General features: G+C 40.4%; 1 protein-coding gene across 1 annotated transcript in view; it reads left to right on the top strand.

Moving 5' to 3' along the window:
- The first annotated feature begins 1,089 nt into the window (after positions 1 to 1,089).
- Heatr1 (HEAT repeat containing 1) overlaps positions 1,090 to 16,972 on the top strand; it is a 43,236-nt gene continuing 27,353 nt past the window's right edge. The window contains exons 1-17 of the mRNA XM_021655374.2: positions 1,090 to 1,229; positions 1,503 to 1,676; positions 2,145 to 2,361; positions 4,062 to 4,203; positions 5,896 to 5,997; positions 6,346 to 6,486; positions 7,649 to 7,860; positions 7,984 to 8,117; positions 9,325 to 9,427; positions 10,306 to 10,416; positions 10,766 to 10,883; positions 11,745 to 11,852; positions 12,551 to 12,646; positions 13,092 to 13,180; positions 14,852 to 15,063; positions 15,356 to 15,477; positions 16,169 to 16,360. Of these exons, the coding sequence (XP_021511049.1) occupies positions 1,535 to 1,676; positions 2,145 to 2,361; positions 4,062 to 4,203; positions 5,896 to 5,997; positions 6,346 to 6,486; positions 7,649 to 7,860; positions 7,984 to 8,117; positions 9,325 to 9,427; positions 10,306 to 10,416; positions 10,766 to 10,883; positions 11,745 to 11,852; positions 12,551 to 12,646; positions 13,092 to 13,180; positions 14,852 to 15,063; positions 15,356 to 15,477; positions 16,169 to 16,360 (2,241 nt within the window). The 5' untranslated portion in view covers positions 1,090 to 1,229; positions 1,503 to 1,534. The remainder of the gene's footprint in view (positions 1,230 to 1,502; positions 1,677 to 2,144; positions 2,362 to 4,061; positions 4,204 to 5,895; positions 5,998 to 6,345; positions 6,487 to 7,648; positions 7,861 to 7,983; positions 8,118 to 9,324; positions 9,428 to 10,305; positions 10,417 to 10,765; positions 10,884 to 11,744; positions 11,853 to 12,550; positions 12,647 to 13,091; positions 13,181 to 14,851; positions 15,064 to 15,355; positions 15,478 to 16,168; positions 16,361 to 16,972) is intronic.

Here is a 16,972-nt window from a genome sequence, read left to right on the forward strand (position 1 = left end):
TTACCTGCTATTAGTTTGTTTGCATTCTAATGACACATGTTTGTTTGCATTCTAATGATGGGGGGGGAGGCTGTGAATTTGGGTGGGTGGAGTAGTGGGGAGGATCTAGGAGGAGTTGGGGAGGGAAAACCCTTAATCAGAATACGAAACCCTGTCTCGAAAACAAAACAAGATTTTTAAAAGAGGCTATTTTCTTTTTTGTTTTGTTTTTTGAGACGGTTTCTCTGTGCAGCTCTAGCTGTCCTGGAACTCAGGCAGTCTGCCTCTCCCTCCCGGGTGCTGGGATTAAAGGCGTTCGCTGTCGCCTCCCATCTTGAAAAAAACTAGTCTCAATTAAAAAATAAAATATCACCTTTCAAATAATAATAAAAAGGAACAAAGAAAATGCCAGCTTCTAGGAATGCAGACAAAGCGAAAGAGATAAGGTTCTCACTAGCCTCCTGTGGCGAGTGTTCAACACTGGAGTCAGCAGCTCGTTCTAGGTTTGTCCCTGCCTGGTATAGCCGGTGACAAACTCAGACAGGAGAAGCCTTAGAGGAAGTTCCTACAGCGGAGGAGGGGTGCAGAGATCCGAACCCGGCAACGCGGCTTGCTTCGGGCGATTCAGTCAGTCCCTAGCTGGCTGGCTGGCTGGCTGGCTAGCTAAGTACCTTGTGAAGGAACCTTCCGTGCTGCAAACACGCCAAGCTCCAAAAGGCGGGTGCAGAGACTGCTCCCCAGACTTAACCCGAAGGGCACATAACGACAGTTTGCGTGACAGCAAGGATCCGAGGCGCGGCGGGGGCGGAGCTCCGAGGGAGGCGGGCTTTTATAGGAGTGGTTTGTGGGGGGCAGGGGTAGGGAGACTCCAAGGGACAGAGATTGTGGGCGTGGCTTAGGAAATTGCTGCGCGGGATGGGCTTAATGGAGGGTCTTGAAAAGAGGTGTGGGCGGGAGAGCGAGCTCCAGAGAGGAGCGCGAGCCGAGCCGGGGGCGGGGCCTCGAAGGTCAGGCCCGCGGAGGGGGAAGTAGGCGGGGAATTAAGAGACCCGCAGGAGGAATAGGTGGAGTCTGGGAGGTGGGGCTTTTGGTCCGCATTTCCAACAAGCATGTCCCTCGTCTCTTGCCGTAGCGAGAGATAGGAAGTTCCTGTGAGAGTATCTTAGAGTTCCGGGACAGAGCCGGTACCATGTGGGAGCCGCTCTGAAGAGTTGTTAGCCGTCGAGTCCTGCCGATATTCCGAGTTCAGGGTGAGGAGGAGCTAGTTGCGGCCGTGGCTTGGGACGGGTGGCCGGGGTGGGCCTTGAGATCGTCGTCCCGGGCTGGGGAAAGCTTTCGCTGCCCACGTAGAGTTAATGCCGTTGCCGTGGTGATTGCGCTTCGCGGCTCCTGGTGTGCCGGGGCAGCAGGTTTTTGTGCCCTCGAAAGTACCGAGTGCCTTGTTGCCAGTGCGTAAGGCCCGTGCCGCCACCCGCTAGCCCGCTTGAGGTTTCACCAAAACTCTTCACGATGTTTGTTCTTAGCCGGTGTGTCGAGACAGCCGCCCGTGCGCGAGATGACATCCTTAGCCCAGCAGCTCCAGCGACTCGCCCTCCCTCAGACTGATCCCAGCCTTCTGTCTAGACATGAAGTTGCCTCTCTGTTGTTTGACCCCAAGGAGGCGGCCACAATCGACAGGGACACCGCCTTTGCCATCGGTGAGGCCCCTTGCACTGAGCAAAGCTCCTGGAGCAGTGATTTTGATTTCGAGGGCCTTCTCTGTGTTTTCTTGTCTTTTGCGCCATTCCCTTCCCGAGCAGTGCCTGACTTGATTTAGGTTGTTAAGGGGAAAACAAGTCTTACTAGATGTTGAATGTGTTTATAAGTAGTGGTATCTGAAATTTCACAAAATATGTATGAAGGAAGGAAAGTCAAGAGACTGACGCAGTGATTGGCATGTGAGAGGAGTCTTCTGGAATTAGGTATGGTTATAGTAAGGATTAAAAAGAGTGGGTCCGGGTGGAGTTCTTGGCGTGAAGTACTTTCTTTTCTCCTGGTAAGTGTGATCAGATTTACCCTATATGTTAACAACTAAAGCCAGTGTTTGGGAGTGCATTACACATTATAACAAGTAGAATATTTGTTGATTTTGCTTACAAAGAAGTTATAAGTGACTCTTTTCCTAGGATGCACTGGCCTGGAGGAGCTTCTTGGAATTGACCCTGCCTTTGAACAGTTTGAAGCACCTCTTTTCAGCCAGCTAGCAAAAACCTTGGAGCGCAGCGTTCAGACCAAAGCAGTGAACAAACAGCTGGATGAAAACATTTCGCTGTTTCTCATTCACTTGTCTCCTTATTTTCTGCTTAAGCCGGCACAGAAGTGTCTGGAATGGTTGATTCGCAGGTAGCTACCCATGTTCAGCCTTTCAAAACTGAAATAGTTGCAGACACTTGCTAAAGCTGGATTATTAGCATAAGCTAAATTATAAAGTTAATATGATGTCTAGAATGTGAAGTAAATGTGTATTAAACTTGCTGATCTTGAGTAAAATGTCATTAGTTCCTGTTTAGCGTGTTCAGGGTTTTTTGATGTTTGTGGTTTGTTTGTTTAGCTTTTTTTTGAGATGGGGCCTTACTGTTTATCTTGGCGGCCTCAAACTTCACTGCCTCTTCTTGTAACTTTTATTCAACAGACATTAAATGTGATAAAAATATCTGTGGGTGGTCCTTGGTTACTGTCTTTAAGTAAATATCTTGTTTAGTTTAGGTCTTGTTTTTTGTTTTTGTTGAGACAGGGTTTCTTTGTGTAGCCTTGGCTGTCCTGGACAGCCTATGTAGACCAGGCTGGCCTCAAACTCAGAGATCTACCTGCCTCTGCCTCCCCGAGTGCTGGGATTATAGGTGTGTGCCACCCACCTGGCTTAAATAAATACCTTTAGAAAGGTTCACACAAGATTTAGGTAGCTGTTGGAAGATGTGTTGAGGAAAGCTTCATGTAAGTAGTATAAAACCTGTAGACCGCAGGGGCTAAAAAGATGGCTCAGTGGTGAGGAGGGCTTAGTGTTCTTGAAGAGGGCCTCAACTGGCTTCTCTGCACTCACATCAGGGGCCACTTAGAGCAGCTATCTAACTCCAGTTCCAGGGGATCCACTGTCCTTTGACCTTTGTGGGCAAGTGTATGCATAGGCTCATGAAGGCACTATATATAATAGATCTTTTTTTTTTTTTTAAGTACATGTAAAAGAATAGGAGAAAATCAGGAATAAGCACTTGCAAGAGCTAGATTATATAGACTGGAAAAGGTTCAATGGCCCTGACAGAAATAATAAATCTTTCTTACCATTTTTAGCATAGAGAGACTGACAAACAGCTTTCTCAAGTTCGTGTGCAGATTATGTATGACTGTCATTTTCTTTCTGTCTGAAGAAATTAATGTAATTTTATTAATCTTTTGGTTTTTGCTGGGTGGTAGTGGCAGAGGTAGGCGTATCTCTGAGTTCAAGGCCAGGCTGATCTACAAAGAAAGTTCTAGAACATCCAGGGCTACACAGAGAAACCCTGGCTCAACCCTTCACCCACCCACAATCTGTTGGTTTTGGAAATACAGTAGTTAGGAAAGGTGTACGGGGCACAAATAAGCCCAGCAATTGTTGTCTTGTTAGCCTGTTAGCTTTCTGTGGCTTTGTTATTGTGACCACACAATTTCATTAAGTTTGAAAGAAACTGAATAGAGTATAAATTTTGATACTGAATACTGAAAATGCTATTGCCTCAGAATTGATTGAACCATCTTGAATCAAACTTGAATGCAAATAGAGGGTTTATTATCCAAGTACTCTTTATCTTGTGATTGGTACTTAGTCTAGGTGTTTGTACTTCACTGAGACAGGGTTTGGACCTTTTAGAACATGTTGATGTACTCTTGGGAGCAGAGGCAGGTGCATTTCTGTGAGTTTGAGGCCATCCTGGTCTTGTATACACAGCAAATTTCTTGCCAGGCAGGGCTACACAATGAGACTATGTCAAAAGAAAAAAAAAGGATAAAAAACAAAGACCTGTGGATTTTGTATTTTGTAAATCTTAATTGCTTCATATTTTTCCTAGGTTCCACATCCATCTTTACAATCCAGATAGTCTCATTGGTTGTGTTCTGCCATACCATGAGACACGGGTATTTGTGCGGGTGATACAGCTTCTAAAAATTAGTAATCCAAAGAACAAGTGGTTTTGGCTGTCTCCTGTTAAGGTAAGATTGTTAAGTGACATATTCATTTATATATATATAATTCTTATAAATCATAATTGGGATTTTATGTTTTGGGTTGGTTTTGTGTATTGTTTTCTTTTTGTCTTGAGACAGTGTCTCACTGTAAAGCCCTGGCTGGCCTCAGCTTACAGAGATCCGTCCTCTTCCTCTCTAGTTGTTTAGCTAGTTTTGGGGGTACAGTCTCACTTTACATGAAAAGCTAGTCATGAACTTTCGGTTGGTGTTTGAGAAAGGGTCTTGGTATAGCCCTGCCTTGCCTGATACAAACTGTGTGGACCAGGCTGACCTCAAACTTACAGAGCTTCCTGCACCAAGAGCTAATGACAAATGTTAGTGAAGCTAGCAATCAGAACAAGAAAGAAGGAATGGGGAGGGAGTTTTGAATTCAATTTAACTTAATTTGGGGAAAATAAAGCTCTTAATGATCCTAGGGATAGTCCAGTATTACCTAATACCACTAATTTCATTGCTTCCTGCTGAAATTCTTTATTAGTGCCATTTAGTTTATCTGTTTAGTACCCAACATTAGACTATTACATTATACTCTGATGGAGTCTCATAAACTCTGTATACAGTGAGGACAGACTCAGAAAATTTAAGCCACTTGCTAGAGTGGCCACAGTTACTATATGAACCATATCTCTTTAATTTATGCAAGTATTTTAAGCGTTCCAGTCCCTCCATCCTTTAAAAAATGTCTTTGGTACCACAATTACAAATGCAGACCAGTATTGTACAGTGCCAAAAATAAGGATTGGAGAGGATAACTTGAAGAGTATCAGGAATTTCTTAAAATTGTATAAGGTGTTTGGAACGAAGGGCTGTTTACCAGAGGAAAAGGCCTAGTAAGACCTGTTTGCAACAGGAGCTAGAAGAAAGTAGGTGTGTGTCATAGGCGGGAACTTTCCTGCACATGAGCTTGCTGGTGGAGCTGGGAGAAAGGCTGATGAGGGTGAAAGTAGACTGACAGATATATGGGCCTGCACTAGCAGCTAGTGACAGGTGATAAGGAACTTAGCAGTCAGAAGGAAGCAGAGGGAAGGAATCCTTAGTTTTGAATTCCGAAGAAAACTTAACAACTTGGGAGTTTAAAAAGTGCAGCCTGTGTGATAGAGCTGCTGCTCAAGCTGCCTTTTCCAGCATTCATGCTGCTCAGAACATCAAACCATTTTCTCCTGTCTTCCACAGACTTCACCATTATCTAGAAATCACCTCACTCTCCCAATAAAGTTCACTCGCAGTCTTCATTTAGTTGTGTTGTTAGTGATTCCTTACAGGCCATGTGCAGTAATAAGTGGGACTAGCAGTATGGCTTGGCCCGGGTCTGCTTCTGCTGTGAGGATGTTGTGAAGCAGAGTCAGAACAATGTCATGTTGACTCAAAACCCAAATTCTACTAGTAGAACCATTACGAGCTATAGAATTGAGGTCAAATATACATAGTGGTACATAGTGAATGTTTTATACTGAATTCTGCTTTATTCATTGTCATCTTGATCCGTGGAGATTCTAGAATTTCTCTGAGCTTATGTGTTAATTTCAACACCACCAGTTAGAAGGAGAGATTATATCTGTGTTGATGGCCTGCCACAATATACAGATCTAGTATCTACTTGAGGTCATGGTCAGTTGGCAATTGTTTGTAATAGTTCGTTCTTTTTGTCAATAATAGCGATCTGGAGTGCCTTTAGCTAGAGGAACTCTGGTCACCCATTGCTACAAAGACCTTGGATTCATGGATTTCATTTGCAGTCTAGTAACCAGATCTGTGAAGGTGAGCCATGAGCATGTTGCTGAATGTGTGAACTCATAAAATGATTGCTTGTTCTGAGAAAGGAAACATTCAGTGGAACTTGGAAGAGGTCTCTGTGTGGAATGACCGGTCTGCCGTAGGGGTGCATGGACAGGTGGGGAATCATTCTTTTCACCAAAGATATTTCTTACAAAAATAAATTAGCCTATTGCTTGTCAAATTCTAGCAACAGTGATTGTTAAGTAGAAACTATCTAAAACTCCCAGGAAGCTTGTCAGGCAAGTCATTCTTACTCAGTGTTGTGTGAGATACTGAAAGAGCCAGAGTGCTTCAGGAGAGACCATGTGAGCATTGTGTTCCCTGTTTCAGGCTTTCGCTGAGTATCCAGGAAGCTCAGCACAGTTGAGGGTGATCTTGGCCTTCTATGCTTCTACCATTGTATCTGCTCTAGTGGCTGCTGAAAACCTGTCTGACAATGTCGTTGCCAAACTGTTTCCGTACATCCAAAAGGTTGGTCAAATCATTTTATACAAAAGGAATTTGCTTATTTTTGAAAATATAATAGAGGAAAAAAGTGTTTTTAAATTGATAGTTTATTTTGATGGTTGATAAGAGTCAATCAGGTTAAAAAAAGCCTTTTCAGTTCTTAAACAGGTGTCTAATAATAAATATTTACTTTCACTGTGTCCTAGATTAATAATAGACATTAACTCTTATTGGGTCCTAGATTAATAATAAACATTAATTCTCACTGTGTCTTTCTTAGCTGTATTTTTGTCTTACACAAAGGGAAAAGAGCAGACTGTCCTCCAAGCACAGGCTGTGTCTTTCCTGGTCTAGTAGCACTGTTGTCTTCCCAGACACCTGGGAGAGGCTCTGCTTTTGCTTCTAATCCCAGATTACTGTCTTTATTACAGTACAGTTTTTACCCCCATGAGGAATGAGATGGACGTGTCTCTTGCTCACAGGTCAGGCAGAGCTTGCTGTCTCTTGTTGGGATGTCTGGATTAGGAGGCTTTTCTGAGGTCCCTCCCTTCTCAGCCTACACACTTGTCTCATCCCACTTCTGAAGAGTCACTGGTTGTCAGTGTAGATTAGGTTTTATTGATCTTTCTAGATTTACAATGTGTTTATTTGTTAGGTGTTTTAAAAATTACATTTTGCTTAAAGGGCTTAGCTTTTTCACTTGTTTGTTTGTTTGTTGTATTTGTGCATGTGTGTACTGGTATGGAGGGCAGAGGACATCTTCTGTGCGCCTGTTCTGTTCTACCATGTGGGCCCTGAGAACTGAACTCAGGTTGTCAGGCACGATAACAAGTGCCCATACCCACTGAAACATCTTACCAGCCTTAGTTTTTGTTTTTGCTTTTGTTTTGAGGTAGGCTTTTGCTGTGTGGTCTGTACTGGTTTTGAACTGAAGTTCATCCTGCCTCAGCCCCCTGAGTGCTGTGACAACTTGCTTAGAATTTGTTTTTTATCTTATACATGGAAACATAAGGACTGAACATAACTGTGGTAAACCATGCGATAATTCAGTATGTGTGTTTACTTTACTATGTGTAACATTTAAATCTGGGCAAACATTTCTAACTTGTTGTAGTTAAGTAACACGTTAAGTAGAAGAACATAATTCTCTATTTTGTCATTTTCTTTATATTTTAAAAATGTTTAGGGGTTGAAATCATCTTTACCAGATTATAGAGCTGCCACATACATGATAATATGTCAGATTTCTGTGAAAGTAACGATGGAAGATACCTTTGTGAACTCACTGGCATCCCAGCTCATCAGAACATTGACCAAAGTTCCTTCTCAAGTCAAGGATGGATTAGGTTGCCTGATAATTCTCTTACAGCGTCAGAAGCCAGAGAGCCTTGGGAAAAAGTACGTATTGTTGAATAGTTAGAGGCCAGTGAAGTTGTTTTGAATAAGTTTTGATAAGATGTACTGCTTTTTAAACGGCTCCTTGTCTAATTTGTCGTATTGTGTATGCTTGCTTCTTTAAAGGCCATTTCCTCACTTGTGTAGTGTTCCAGATCTTATAGTGCTACTTCACGGGATCTCTGAAAGGTATGATGTGAGCCCTCTTCTGCGCTACATGCTTCCCCATCTGGTTGCCTCTGTTGTTCAGCACATTGCAGGTATGTGGCTTACAGTTGGGTCTACAAACTTCTTAAGTTCCGGTTATCTCAGATAGGACAGACACCTGGTTGATAGTTTCAAACTGTTTCAAATGCCTTATGATTAATTTGTTCTACGTAACTTGCCTATTAAGTGAAAAATCTGTAGGGTTGGAGGTGGGTTCACTGAAGGGAGAACCTGTCATTCTGAGAAGTTTCTCGGGATGCTGGTATTTAAATAGGCTCTGTAGGAATGAAAGAATTTGGCCAAGTAAACCTTTGCTTTCCTTCCAGATACTTAATGATCTCTAGTGTTTGGGTCACAGTAAATATCCATCTGCCAGAAAGCAAGCCAAGAAGACTTAACACATAAAAATACAAATTATGAAAGAAAATGATAATTTGCATTATTTCTCTTTATTTCAATAAACAGAAAAAGTAAATACGTGGTCCTAATGCTGCTTAGAGAATATTAACAAAAATATCTTAAAATTACGCTAAATCTGATGAATACTAAGAAAAGCATCTCTAAAATTAGGTTGAGTCAGATGTAAAAAAGGTTTGCACAACCCAGTTTTAGCTTAAAGCTTTCATTTCAGTAAAGCCTAGAAGATGGCAACCTTTATTTTGTCAGGAGGCATTGACATGAAAGTTTAGCTTGCTCTCAGAGATCTAGGCTGTAGCCCAGTTTCACTAACTTTTAGTGTTATCTGGGGAAACAATAAATAATTTTTGCACTTCTGTTTTATTGTTGAGACCTGTATCATGGTTATACTTACTAAAGTATGGAGAATTTCAGGTGAAGGACAAATGAGAGTAATGTACACAACTGCAAATTACTCTAGACAAAATATGCCGTTGAATATCAGTAAAAGGAGGCTGATGGCTCAGTTTCAGGAGTGCTTACTGCCCTTGCATAGGACCCAGGCTAAGTACCCAGCACCTATATCGGGCAGTTCATAGCTGTCTGTGACTCCAGTTCCAGGGGATCTGACACCCTCTGGCCTCTTCAGGGCCCCGCCTACATCTGTTGTACATAAGCTCAGTGCAGGCACACAGTCATAGGCATACGCACAGCTTTTTAAGAAAGGAGAACAGGTAGAAATGCTGGATATTAGTATATATGTTTAAAGTCATTACTGGAAAAGTTTTCCTCTTTAAGTAAATTTAATCATGAGCAAGCCAAAAAGAATATCCCTAACTCTGTTTTCATGTGTTACATATTAAGGAGAAGAAACTGAAGAGATTGATGGTCAGATCTACAAGAAACATTTAGAAGCAATACTTACAAAAATACCTCTGACAAACAACTTAGACCACCTACTGGCTAGGTAAGGTTTTTGACATGTTTCTGATTTTGCATATTTATGGCTAAGTATACATTTCGGGATTCATGAGTAGTTTTCTAGAATGCTTTTTAATTATTTTGCATTCTTAATATTGTTTTACTAGTTATAGATATTGAATCTAACAATTGACAGTATAAAATATAAAAATAAATTTTTCTTAATTGTCTTTAATGCTTATAGAAGAAAATGAGAGGGTCAGAGCCCAGCTATATTTGAGTTGTAACTAAGTTTACAAGTGTTTAAATTCTTCCATTAACAAATGGGCTGTAGTGCCAGAAGTAGCACATCAAAGCCGATACTCAGTAAATGTTACCTAGAATCTTACTATTGAGAGTAGGTGTACAGTGGAAATTACCTCCTCCTTTCCTCTGAAAGGCATTTCTCTCTCCCCCTTTTCATTTCCTGTTTGAAGGACCATTCTGTGTGATGAGTAGACTGTTGAGGTGTTGTAGTATGCATAGGTTAGAATCTGGTGAAGGCCATTTCAGTTAGAGTACTAGTTTTGAAAGCCAGCCCTCCTGGGTCTGTTGTTGCCATCAGTTAGCTAGAAAGCGAGCTGCCTGCAGTTGTTTACACTCTGGAACCAGGACGCTCTTTAAAGCTCTTTAAAACAGAAAGCCCTCCTCTGCTCTTCCTGGCATAGAAAGGGTTGCTACAGGTTTGACCTCTGTTGATGTTTTATTTGACCTCAGCAGATTGGAAGGTTTTCTATGCCCTAGTTTTTTCATCAGCAAAGTCAATATAATTTCTTTCCTATGGAGGTGTGATTGTTAGAGATATGATTTGGAAAGCACTTAGCACATAGCTGGGATTCCATGAATGATAACCCATGTTTGCTGGTGTTGCGCCTTCTTTTGCAGCCTTCTTTTTGAAGAATACATTTCATATAGTTCCCGGGAGGAAACCCACGCTAATGGAGTGGCTTTGCTTAATGAGCAGTTTCTTCCGCTCATCAGGCTTTTAGAAAGCAAGTAAGTTGAGTGTGTGTGGGTGTCATCTTCAGTGTTGATCGCTGTTCTGCAAAAAAAAAAAAAATTAATTATAACTTGCAGGTTGTGTCTTAAAGCAATGGGTTATGGGTTCTTTTCGTTATTTTTTTCTTTTTCAGAAAGGGACAGTATATTTAGAATTAGATATATTGAAAGACAAAATGAGAGACTTTTTTCTTGTCTTCATACCAACAGACTTGGTCATTATTAGCTTTTATGTATAGTATGTGTTAAAAATAAGTTTTACTCTGAGTAATTTTAAGATTCTTCTGTGTTTTGCACATGTGGGTGAATGTGGTTAACAGCTATATCAAATGTAATTTCTTCTTAGATACCCCAGAACATTGGATGTTGTATTAGAGGAACACCTGAAAGAAATTACAGGCCTTAAAAAGCAGGAGCTTTTCCACCAGTTTATTTCTCTTTCAACAAGTGGAGGAAAGTATCAGGTGGGTTCTTCCCCAGCACAGCCAAGACAAGGCTTGGTGATGTGGTTATTTGAAGAGTCCAGGCAGTAATTTCCTGCGTCCCTCCCTCTTTGAAAACCTTCAGAAAGCTGAGGATTTATACAGTTTGTGTAGTTACTAGAAATAGAACTCTGGGGCAGGAATTATAACTGGAGAAAAATGTAATATCAGGAAAATATTGGGAATTCCATATAATGTTGGGCTTCCAGCATGCCTTGTCCCTCTTGGTGTGTGTCCACCGGTGCAGGAGTGCAGGAGTGTGATCATGACCATGATAAATTGTAAGAAATTTCATGGTGATTCAAGCCTAAGTACTGAAAATTCGATGTTTAGGCGGAAGTTCTTATAATTAGCCTTGAAAACTAATATTATGAAGAGAACTGCACTTTTTCTCCTGAAATTGGGCTGTTACTTTCAGTGGTATTGCATTTCCAAATCTAGTTGATACTTGGCTGTCGTTTGTAGTCTGATTGTATGTGTCAGTTAAGCTGTCAGCAGTTGGAGCATCCTTTGTTATCTAGCTGGGTTGTGTTCTGTCTTCAGTGAAATACCAGTTCAGTACTTTCACTTGGAATTACATATCAATGAAAAGTACTTCATAACAAACGCTATTTCACTGAACCACACATTTATCCATACAAGTATACAGAACATACCGTGTATAGCGTAAGTTTTTCTGTGTTGTAACTCATACTGTGTTCTAGAAATAAATGTACGCTTTTATTTCTGCATTTAGATAGTTATTGTAGAATATATTGAGAAGTGTAGAGTGTTTTGTTCTCATTTTTGGTTATATTTTGTCCACATTAAGGGATATTAATTATTATTATGTTGTACCTACAGTTTTTAGAGGACTCTGACACCTCTTTGATGCTGAGTTTGAATCATCCACTGGCTCCTGTGAGACTTCTGGCCATTAATCACCTGAAGAATATCATGAAAACATCAAAGGTTTGTGTCAAACAGCTTTTGTGTTTGATTTTTTTTTCCTACTTATAATGACTAGTCTAATTATAAGGAGGAAAAAAAATCAAACATAAAAGAATAAGAAATTGCAGTTTTCATCAAGTACAATTGCAGATAAGTCAAATTTTACTGTCTTTTTTTTCTTTTAAGTTTTTTCAAAATCTGCCTTGTTGAGCTTTTGGTTTTGGGGAGGGTTGTTTTGTTTTCTATTGTTATATTTTAAGGGTTATAGTTAATTTATAAAGTTGCATTTATTTAATTATGTATTTATTTTGCACCTGTGCATGTAGGCACACGTGCTTGCACAGAGGTCCGAGCAAAACTTGTGGGTCAGAGGACCTCCATGTCATATGAGAGAGTGAACTCAAGCTGCCCAGGCTTGGTGGCAAGGTTCTTCACCCACAGAGCCATCTCGTGGGCCTATCATCTCTCTGAGCTCTCTATGTTAGCAAGGTCAGCTCCTTCATTAAGAGATTCATTTAGATTGTATGTATTACATGCAGTGAGACTGGCAGAGGATTGCAGCTGTTACCTGTCCCAGAAGGTCTGTTGGAGATGACCCGATTCTGATATGCTCCGCTCTCAGAGCTGGTCCTCTCCACACTGGTGTTCTGAGGTGTCCCTTCCAGTGTGACCGCTTGTGAGTTTTGTTGCACAAGTTAATTTGCTTTTCTTTTGCTCAGGAGGGCATTGATGAGACTTTCATTAAGGAAGCTATTCTAACCCGATTAGGCGATGATAATCTGGATGTCGTTTTGTCGGCTCTGAGTGCTTTTGAGGTGAGTAAATGTGGATGTGCACATTTTGTTTGTAAATACTTCGTTGTTCTCACGTGGTCCTTGACTAGGCAGGAATGTGTTTGGAAATTAGTTCATTGAGTATAGACTTATGTCTGGTGATGAGTCTCAAAGGAGTAGCTAGCCTACACAGACTACTGGGTAAGGAAGTACTACAAAAAGGAAGCAGTGCTCTGTGAGTGCTTATGTTGTTTTAAGAGGTTTGTGTCAATAGCTGGGGTCCCAAGACCATGGCAAATTGGGTCAGGAATGCAACTTTGAAGAAGTTCTCGTAAATGAAAAGTCCTATAAGATAAAAGTTCTAATAGAAAAAAATGTTACTGAAATTCTTTGGAGAAATTTTTAGTTAATCATGTTTTCAGTTTCATTTAGAAATGCTTTACATATTTGGCAGTAAATATTTACTTGTGGTATTTTTCCCTTTTAGATTTTTCAGCAACACTTCAGTGTAGAAGAGACTGTTTCAAATATTCTGAATCTCTTTAAAAGAGCAGACCTTTCAAAGAACAAGGGGTGGTATGTGTTTGCTTCTTCTGTGTCCATGCTTTTGGTAATCAATGAAGTTCTCATTAAGTTCACATTACTTCTCTTCCATTGACTAATGACTTTAATAACTTAGTGATTGACTTTTTGCTCATGATTGTAGAACAGCTTTAAAATTTTTTATTTATTATTGCCATGTGTGTGTCTTTGTACATGTGTTGTGCACATACCACTGCATACACAGAGTTCAGAGAATTGTGGGTGGAGTTCTGTTTTCACCTTCCCGTGGGTCTGGGAACTGACTCAGGTGTGAAGGCCTGTACAGCAAACTGCCTTGACTCAGTGAGCCATCTCCCAGTGCTGTTAGAACAGATCTTAATTGAGTTCTTTCTTGAACTGTGAGACATCTGTTTGGTTTTCTGGTATTTGAATGCTGTTTTCTGTGCTCGAACTTCTCAAAAATAAAATAGTGTGTAATGAAGGATGTAATACTAGAGCCGGGCATAGTGCCACCTGCCTTTAACCCCAGCACTTAGGACACAGAGGCAGGTAGAGCTCTGTGAGTTTGAGGCCAGCCTGGTCTACAGAGTGAGTTCCAAGGCCGCCAGAGCTACATGAAAAAAAAAGAGAGAGAAAGAGATGATACTAGATTTTGATATCTGGGATTGAGTTTTCTAATTTTCTTACTTGTAATTAAATGCAAATAAACAAGCTCAAAAGGTTGTAACACATTCCTGAGTATATGATGAGCTGTGAGCATTTTAAGTTCCTAACAGATCTGGAGTACATGTAACAGATCTGGAGAACATGAGACAATGTCTTAACTAGTTTTCTATCTGTCCTGTCTATCAGTTGTTGATACATAGTAGAATTTAGATTTGATCACATAGGTGAGGGAGTGTGTCTGATTTTATTGTATGAGAATTTCATACATGGGTACAATGTGTTTTAATTATATTCACCCCAGGTCCTTCTAGGTCCACCCTTTACCTGCTCACCTCCTCCCAATTTTGTGGCTTCACCTCCATTTGTGCTGCCCATATAAGTATGGGTATAGGGCCATCCAGTGGAGCATGGTTGATCTACAAGGGCCACACTCTTAATGAAAATCACTCTCCCTTTCCCAGAAAGGATATGCTTTTGATTTATTTATGTGATGTGATACGTAGGGGTGTTTTGCCTGCATTTTTTGCGTGCACCTCATAAATGCCTACTGTCTGTGGAGGCCGAAGAGGCCGTCAGATTCCCCAGAAGTGGTGTTACCACTGGTTGTTAAATTGCCATGTGGGTGCTGGGAACACAGCCCAGGTCCTCTGGATTGGCAGTGTTCTAAACTGCGGAGAATCTCTCCAGCCTTGGAATATGGTTTTTTGATGTTGTTATTGTCTTGTCGTTGTTTTTATCGCATGAGTGAATCTCTGTTGTCTAATGGAGATGAGGTGTCTGATGTAATATATTTTGTTACAGTTAGAGGTTTTTTTGTTCTTTTTTTTTTTTTTTTAAAGATAATTGACAGAACAAAATTATTGGCTAGATAACTCCTTTATTGGCATGGATTTGAGGTTGTGTCTTGGTGCTCTCTGAGCAATATTTTTGGCTAGGGGACCAGGCAAGCTCTTGCCAGTTGAGCCAGAACAGTGTAATAAAAATGGATTCTGCTGACCTGAAGTCTCTGACATATCTCTGTGCTTTCCTGTTTTCCAGGTACCGGGTGCTTGAGTTAGCAGCAAACATCCTAACTAAAGAAGAAATACTGAGTAAAAATGACCAGTTGTCAAATCAGGTGGTTGTCCAGTTGCTGCCTTTTATGGTCATTACTAATAATGACATAGAGTCTCTTGATATGAAACTTGCTATACATTTGTCAAAATCAGGAGTTTGCTCTCTTCATCCTCTATTAAGAGGCTGGAAAGAAGGTAAGAAAGTCAGTTGTTAGAGAAAACATATCTATTATATAAGGAAAATAAGTCATTTCAAATTTGACTGCCTTTGCTGTTTACAGTTACATTTGTTATATGTCAACAATTTTTTTTTTTTATTTTTACCAAGACAAGCTTGGCTCAGACAAATTCAAAATTGTATTAAAAAGAAAAAGAAAAAGCAAGCCTTTGAAGAGAACTAGTAAAAATTTTATCCAAATTGTAACTAGTTCTTTATATGGATGCCAGTGATATAGAACTATCTATATTCAAAAAAATTTTTTTACAGCTCTTGAAAATGTTATTAAAAACAGAGAGTTGAAAGAAATAATTGGTGTAGGAAATCAGAAGATGGTTCAGTTGCTGGCTGGCAATCTGAGTTCCGGAGACCGCTCCTCAATGTTGAAGCTGGTAGGTGTGCCCTCCGCCTCTCCTGAGCTCTCCTCCTCATGCTTATTAGACACCCACCTCTTTTCCCAGACTCCCTTCCGTCTTTATTGTTGCCTCATTCTTAAATTCTGTTTTGCTGTAAACAAACACAAAAGTAGTATTACTTTGGGGCCATGGCTAAGAGCTCCAGCTCAGCTGGCCTGGAACTCGCTGTGTAGCCCAGGCTGCCCTGGAATTTGTGATCTTCCTGCCTCAGCCTCCCAAGTGCTGGGGTTATAAGCTATACAGCTAATATCCTACAGACTGTCTAAAGTCCTTACTATTTTAAACCATTTTTTGGACTAGTGAAAGTACTTTGTTGTTGTTGTTGTTATCTTTATTTTTTCTAATTTATTTTTAAAATATTAAATTATTTTCATTGTTAACCTAAAATGAAATTAAAAGAAAAAAAAACTAAAATGGAATTAGGTGTCCAATTTACTGAATTTTGTTGCTGATTTTATTTTTAGATGTGTGGTTTAAATGCATTAGCTTGTCACGCGTATCTATGTGCATTATAATTTCTAAGCGTTTGTGTAATTACTCAGTAGTCACTGTTCCCTGCTGTTTAAAAGACTGTTTGTCTTCTCACTGCATACATGCTACTGAGATAGGCATGCTTGTGCTAAGAGGATCATGACCAACCAGTAACAGCATGTGCTTATTTCTCAAGGTGGAAGCTTTAGTACATGCTGGGGAAAAGGAGTCCTACAACCTGAAGCAGAAAGTGGCATTTCACGTGATTGTGTCTGTGCTTATCTCTTGCTGTTCATCCTTCAGAGAAACCTGCTTCCCATTTGCTATTCGGGTGTTCAGCTTGTTACAGAAAAAAATAAAGAAGCTCAAAAGCATCATTACTGCTGTGGTAAGGAGTGCAGTGCCTGCACAAAGTTGAATGTGAAGTAAATAACAGCATGGCTCGATGGTCACAGCAAAACTGAAGGCCAGAAGCTGCGCCGCTGTGTCTGGGTCCAGCTGGGAAAGTGGGTAGCAGCTGGTTTCAGACAGCACTCTTAGCTTTTTCAGGAAGTTTATTTGAATTGTAGGATTCCAAGGCTGGAAGATTTTATGTCATAACTGACTCTTTTCCTTACTGTTTTTATCAGCTCATTTTCCAAGTTTCACTCATAACTACTCTGATAATGACAAACTCACTTTCAGAGTTAGTGCTTGAACAAAACTTGTTCTCGTATTTACTGAAAGAATATCCTGTATATTTAAAATTGTTGAGTGTTTCAGTTGGTCTGGGTGTCTCTGACCCACAGTTGTTTCTGACAGTGTCACTAAAGATCAAGTTTTCATTTGTACATAGTGCCTCATTTTGAGGTAACAAGATTATTTTTAATATCTTCTGTTTACAGCAATATCTTTTATTCATCTTCTAAAGTTCAAAGTGCTGCTCATTACAGGATTTGCTAAGTGAATTACACTTTCTTCATGTTACATGAACTTACCATGCTTCTTTATACTTTAGAAA

The sequence above is a fragment of the Meriones unguiculatus genome, chromosome 19 (assembly GCF_030254825.1).
Source record: "Meriones unguiculatus strain TT.TT164.6M chromosome 19, Bangor_MerUng_6.1, whole genome shotgun sequence".
NCBI classification, from domain to species: domain Eukaryota; kingdom Metazoa; phylum Chordata; class Mammalia; order Rodentia; family Muridae; genus Meriones; species Meriones unguiculatus.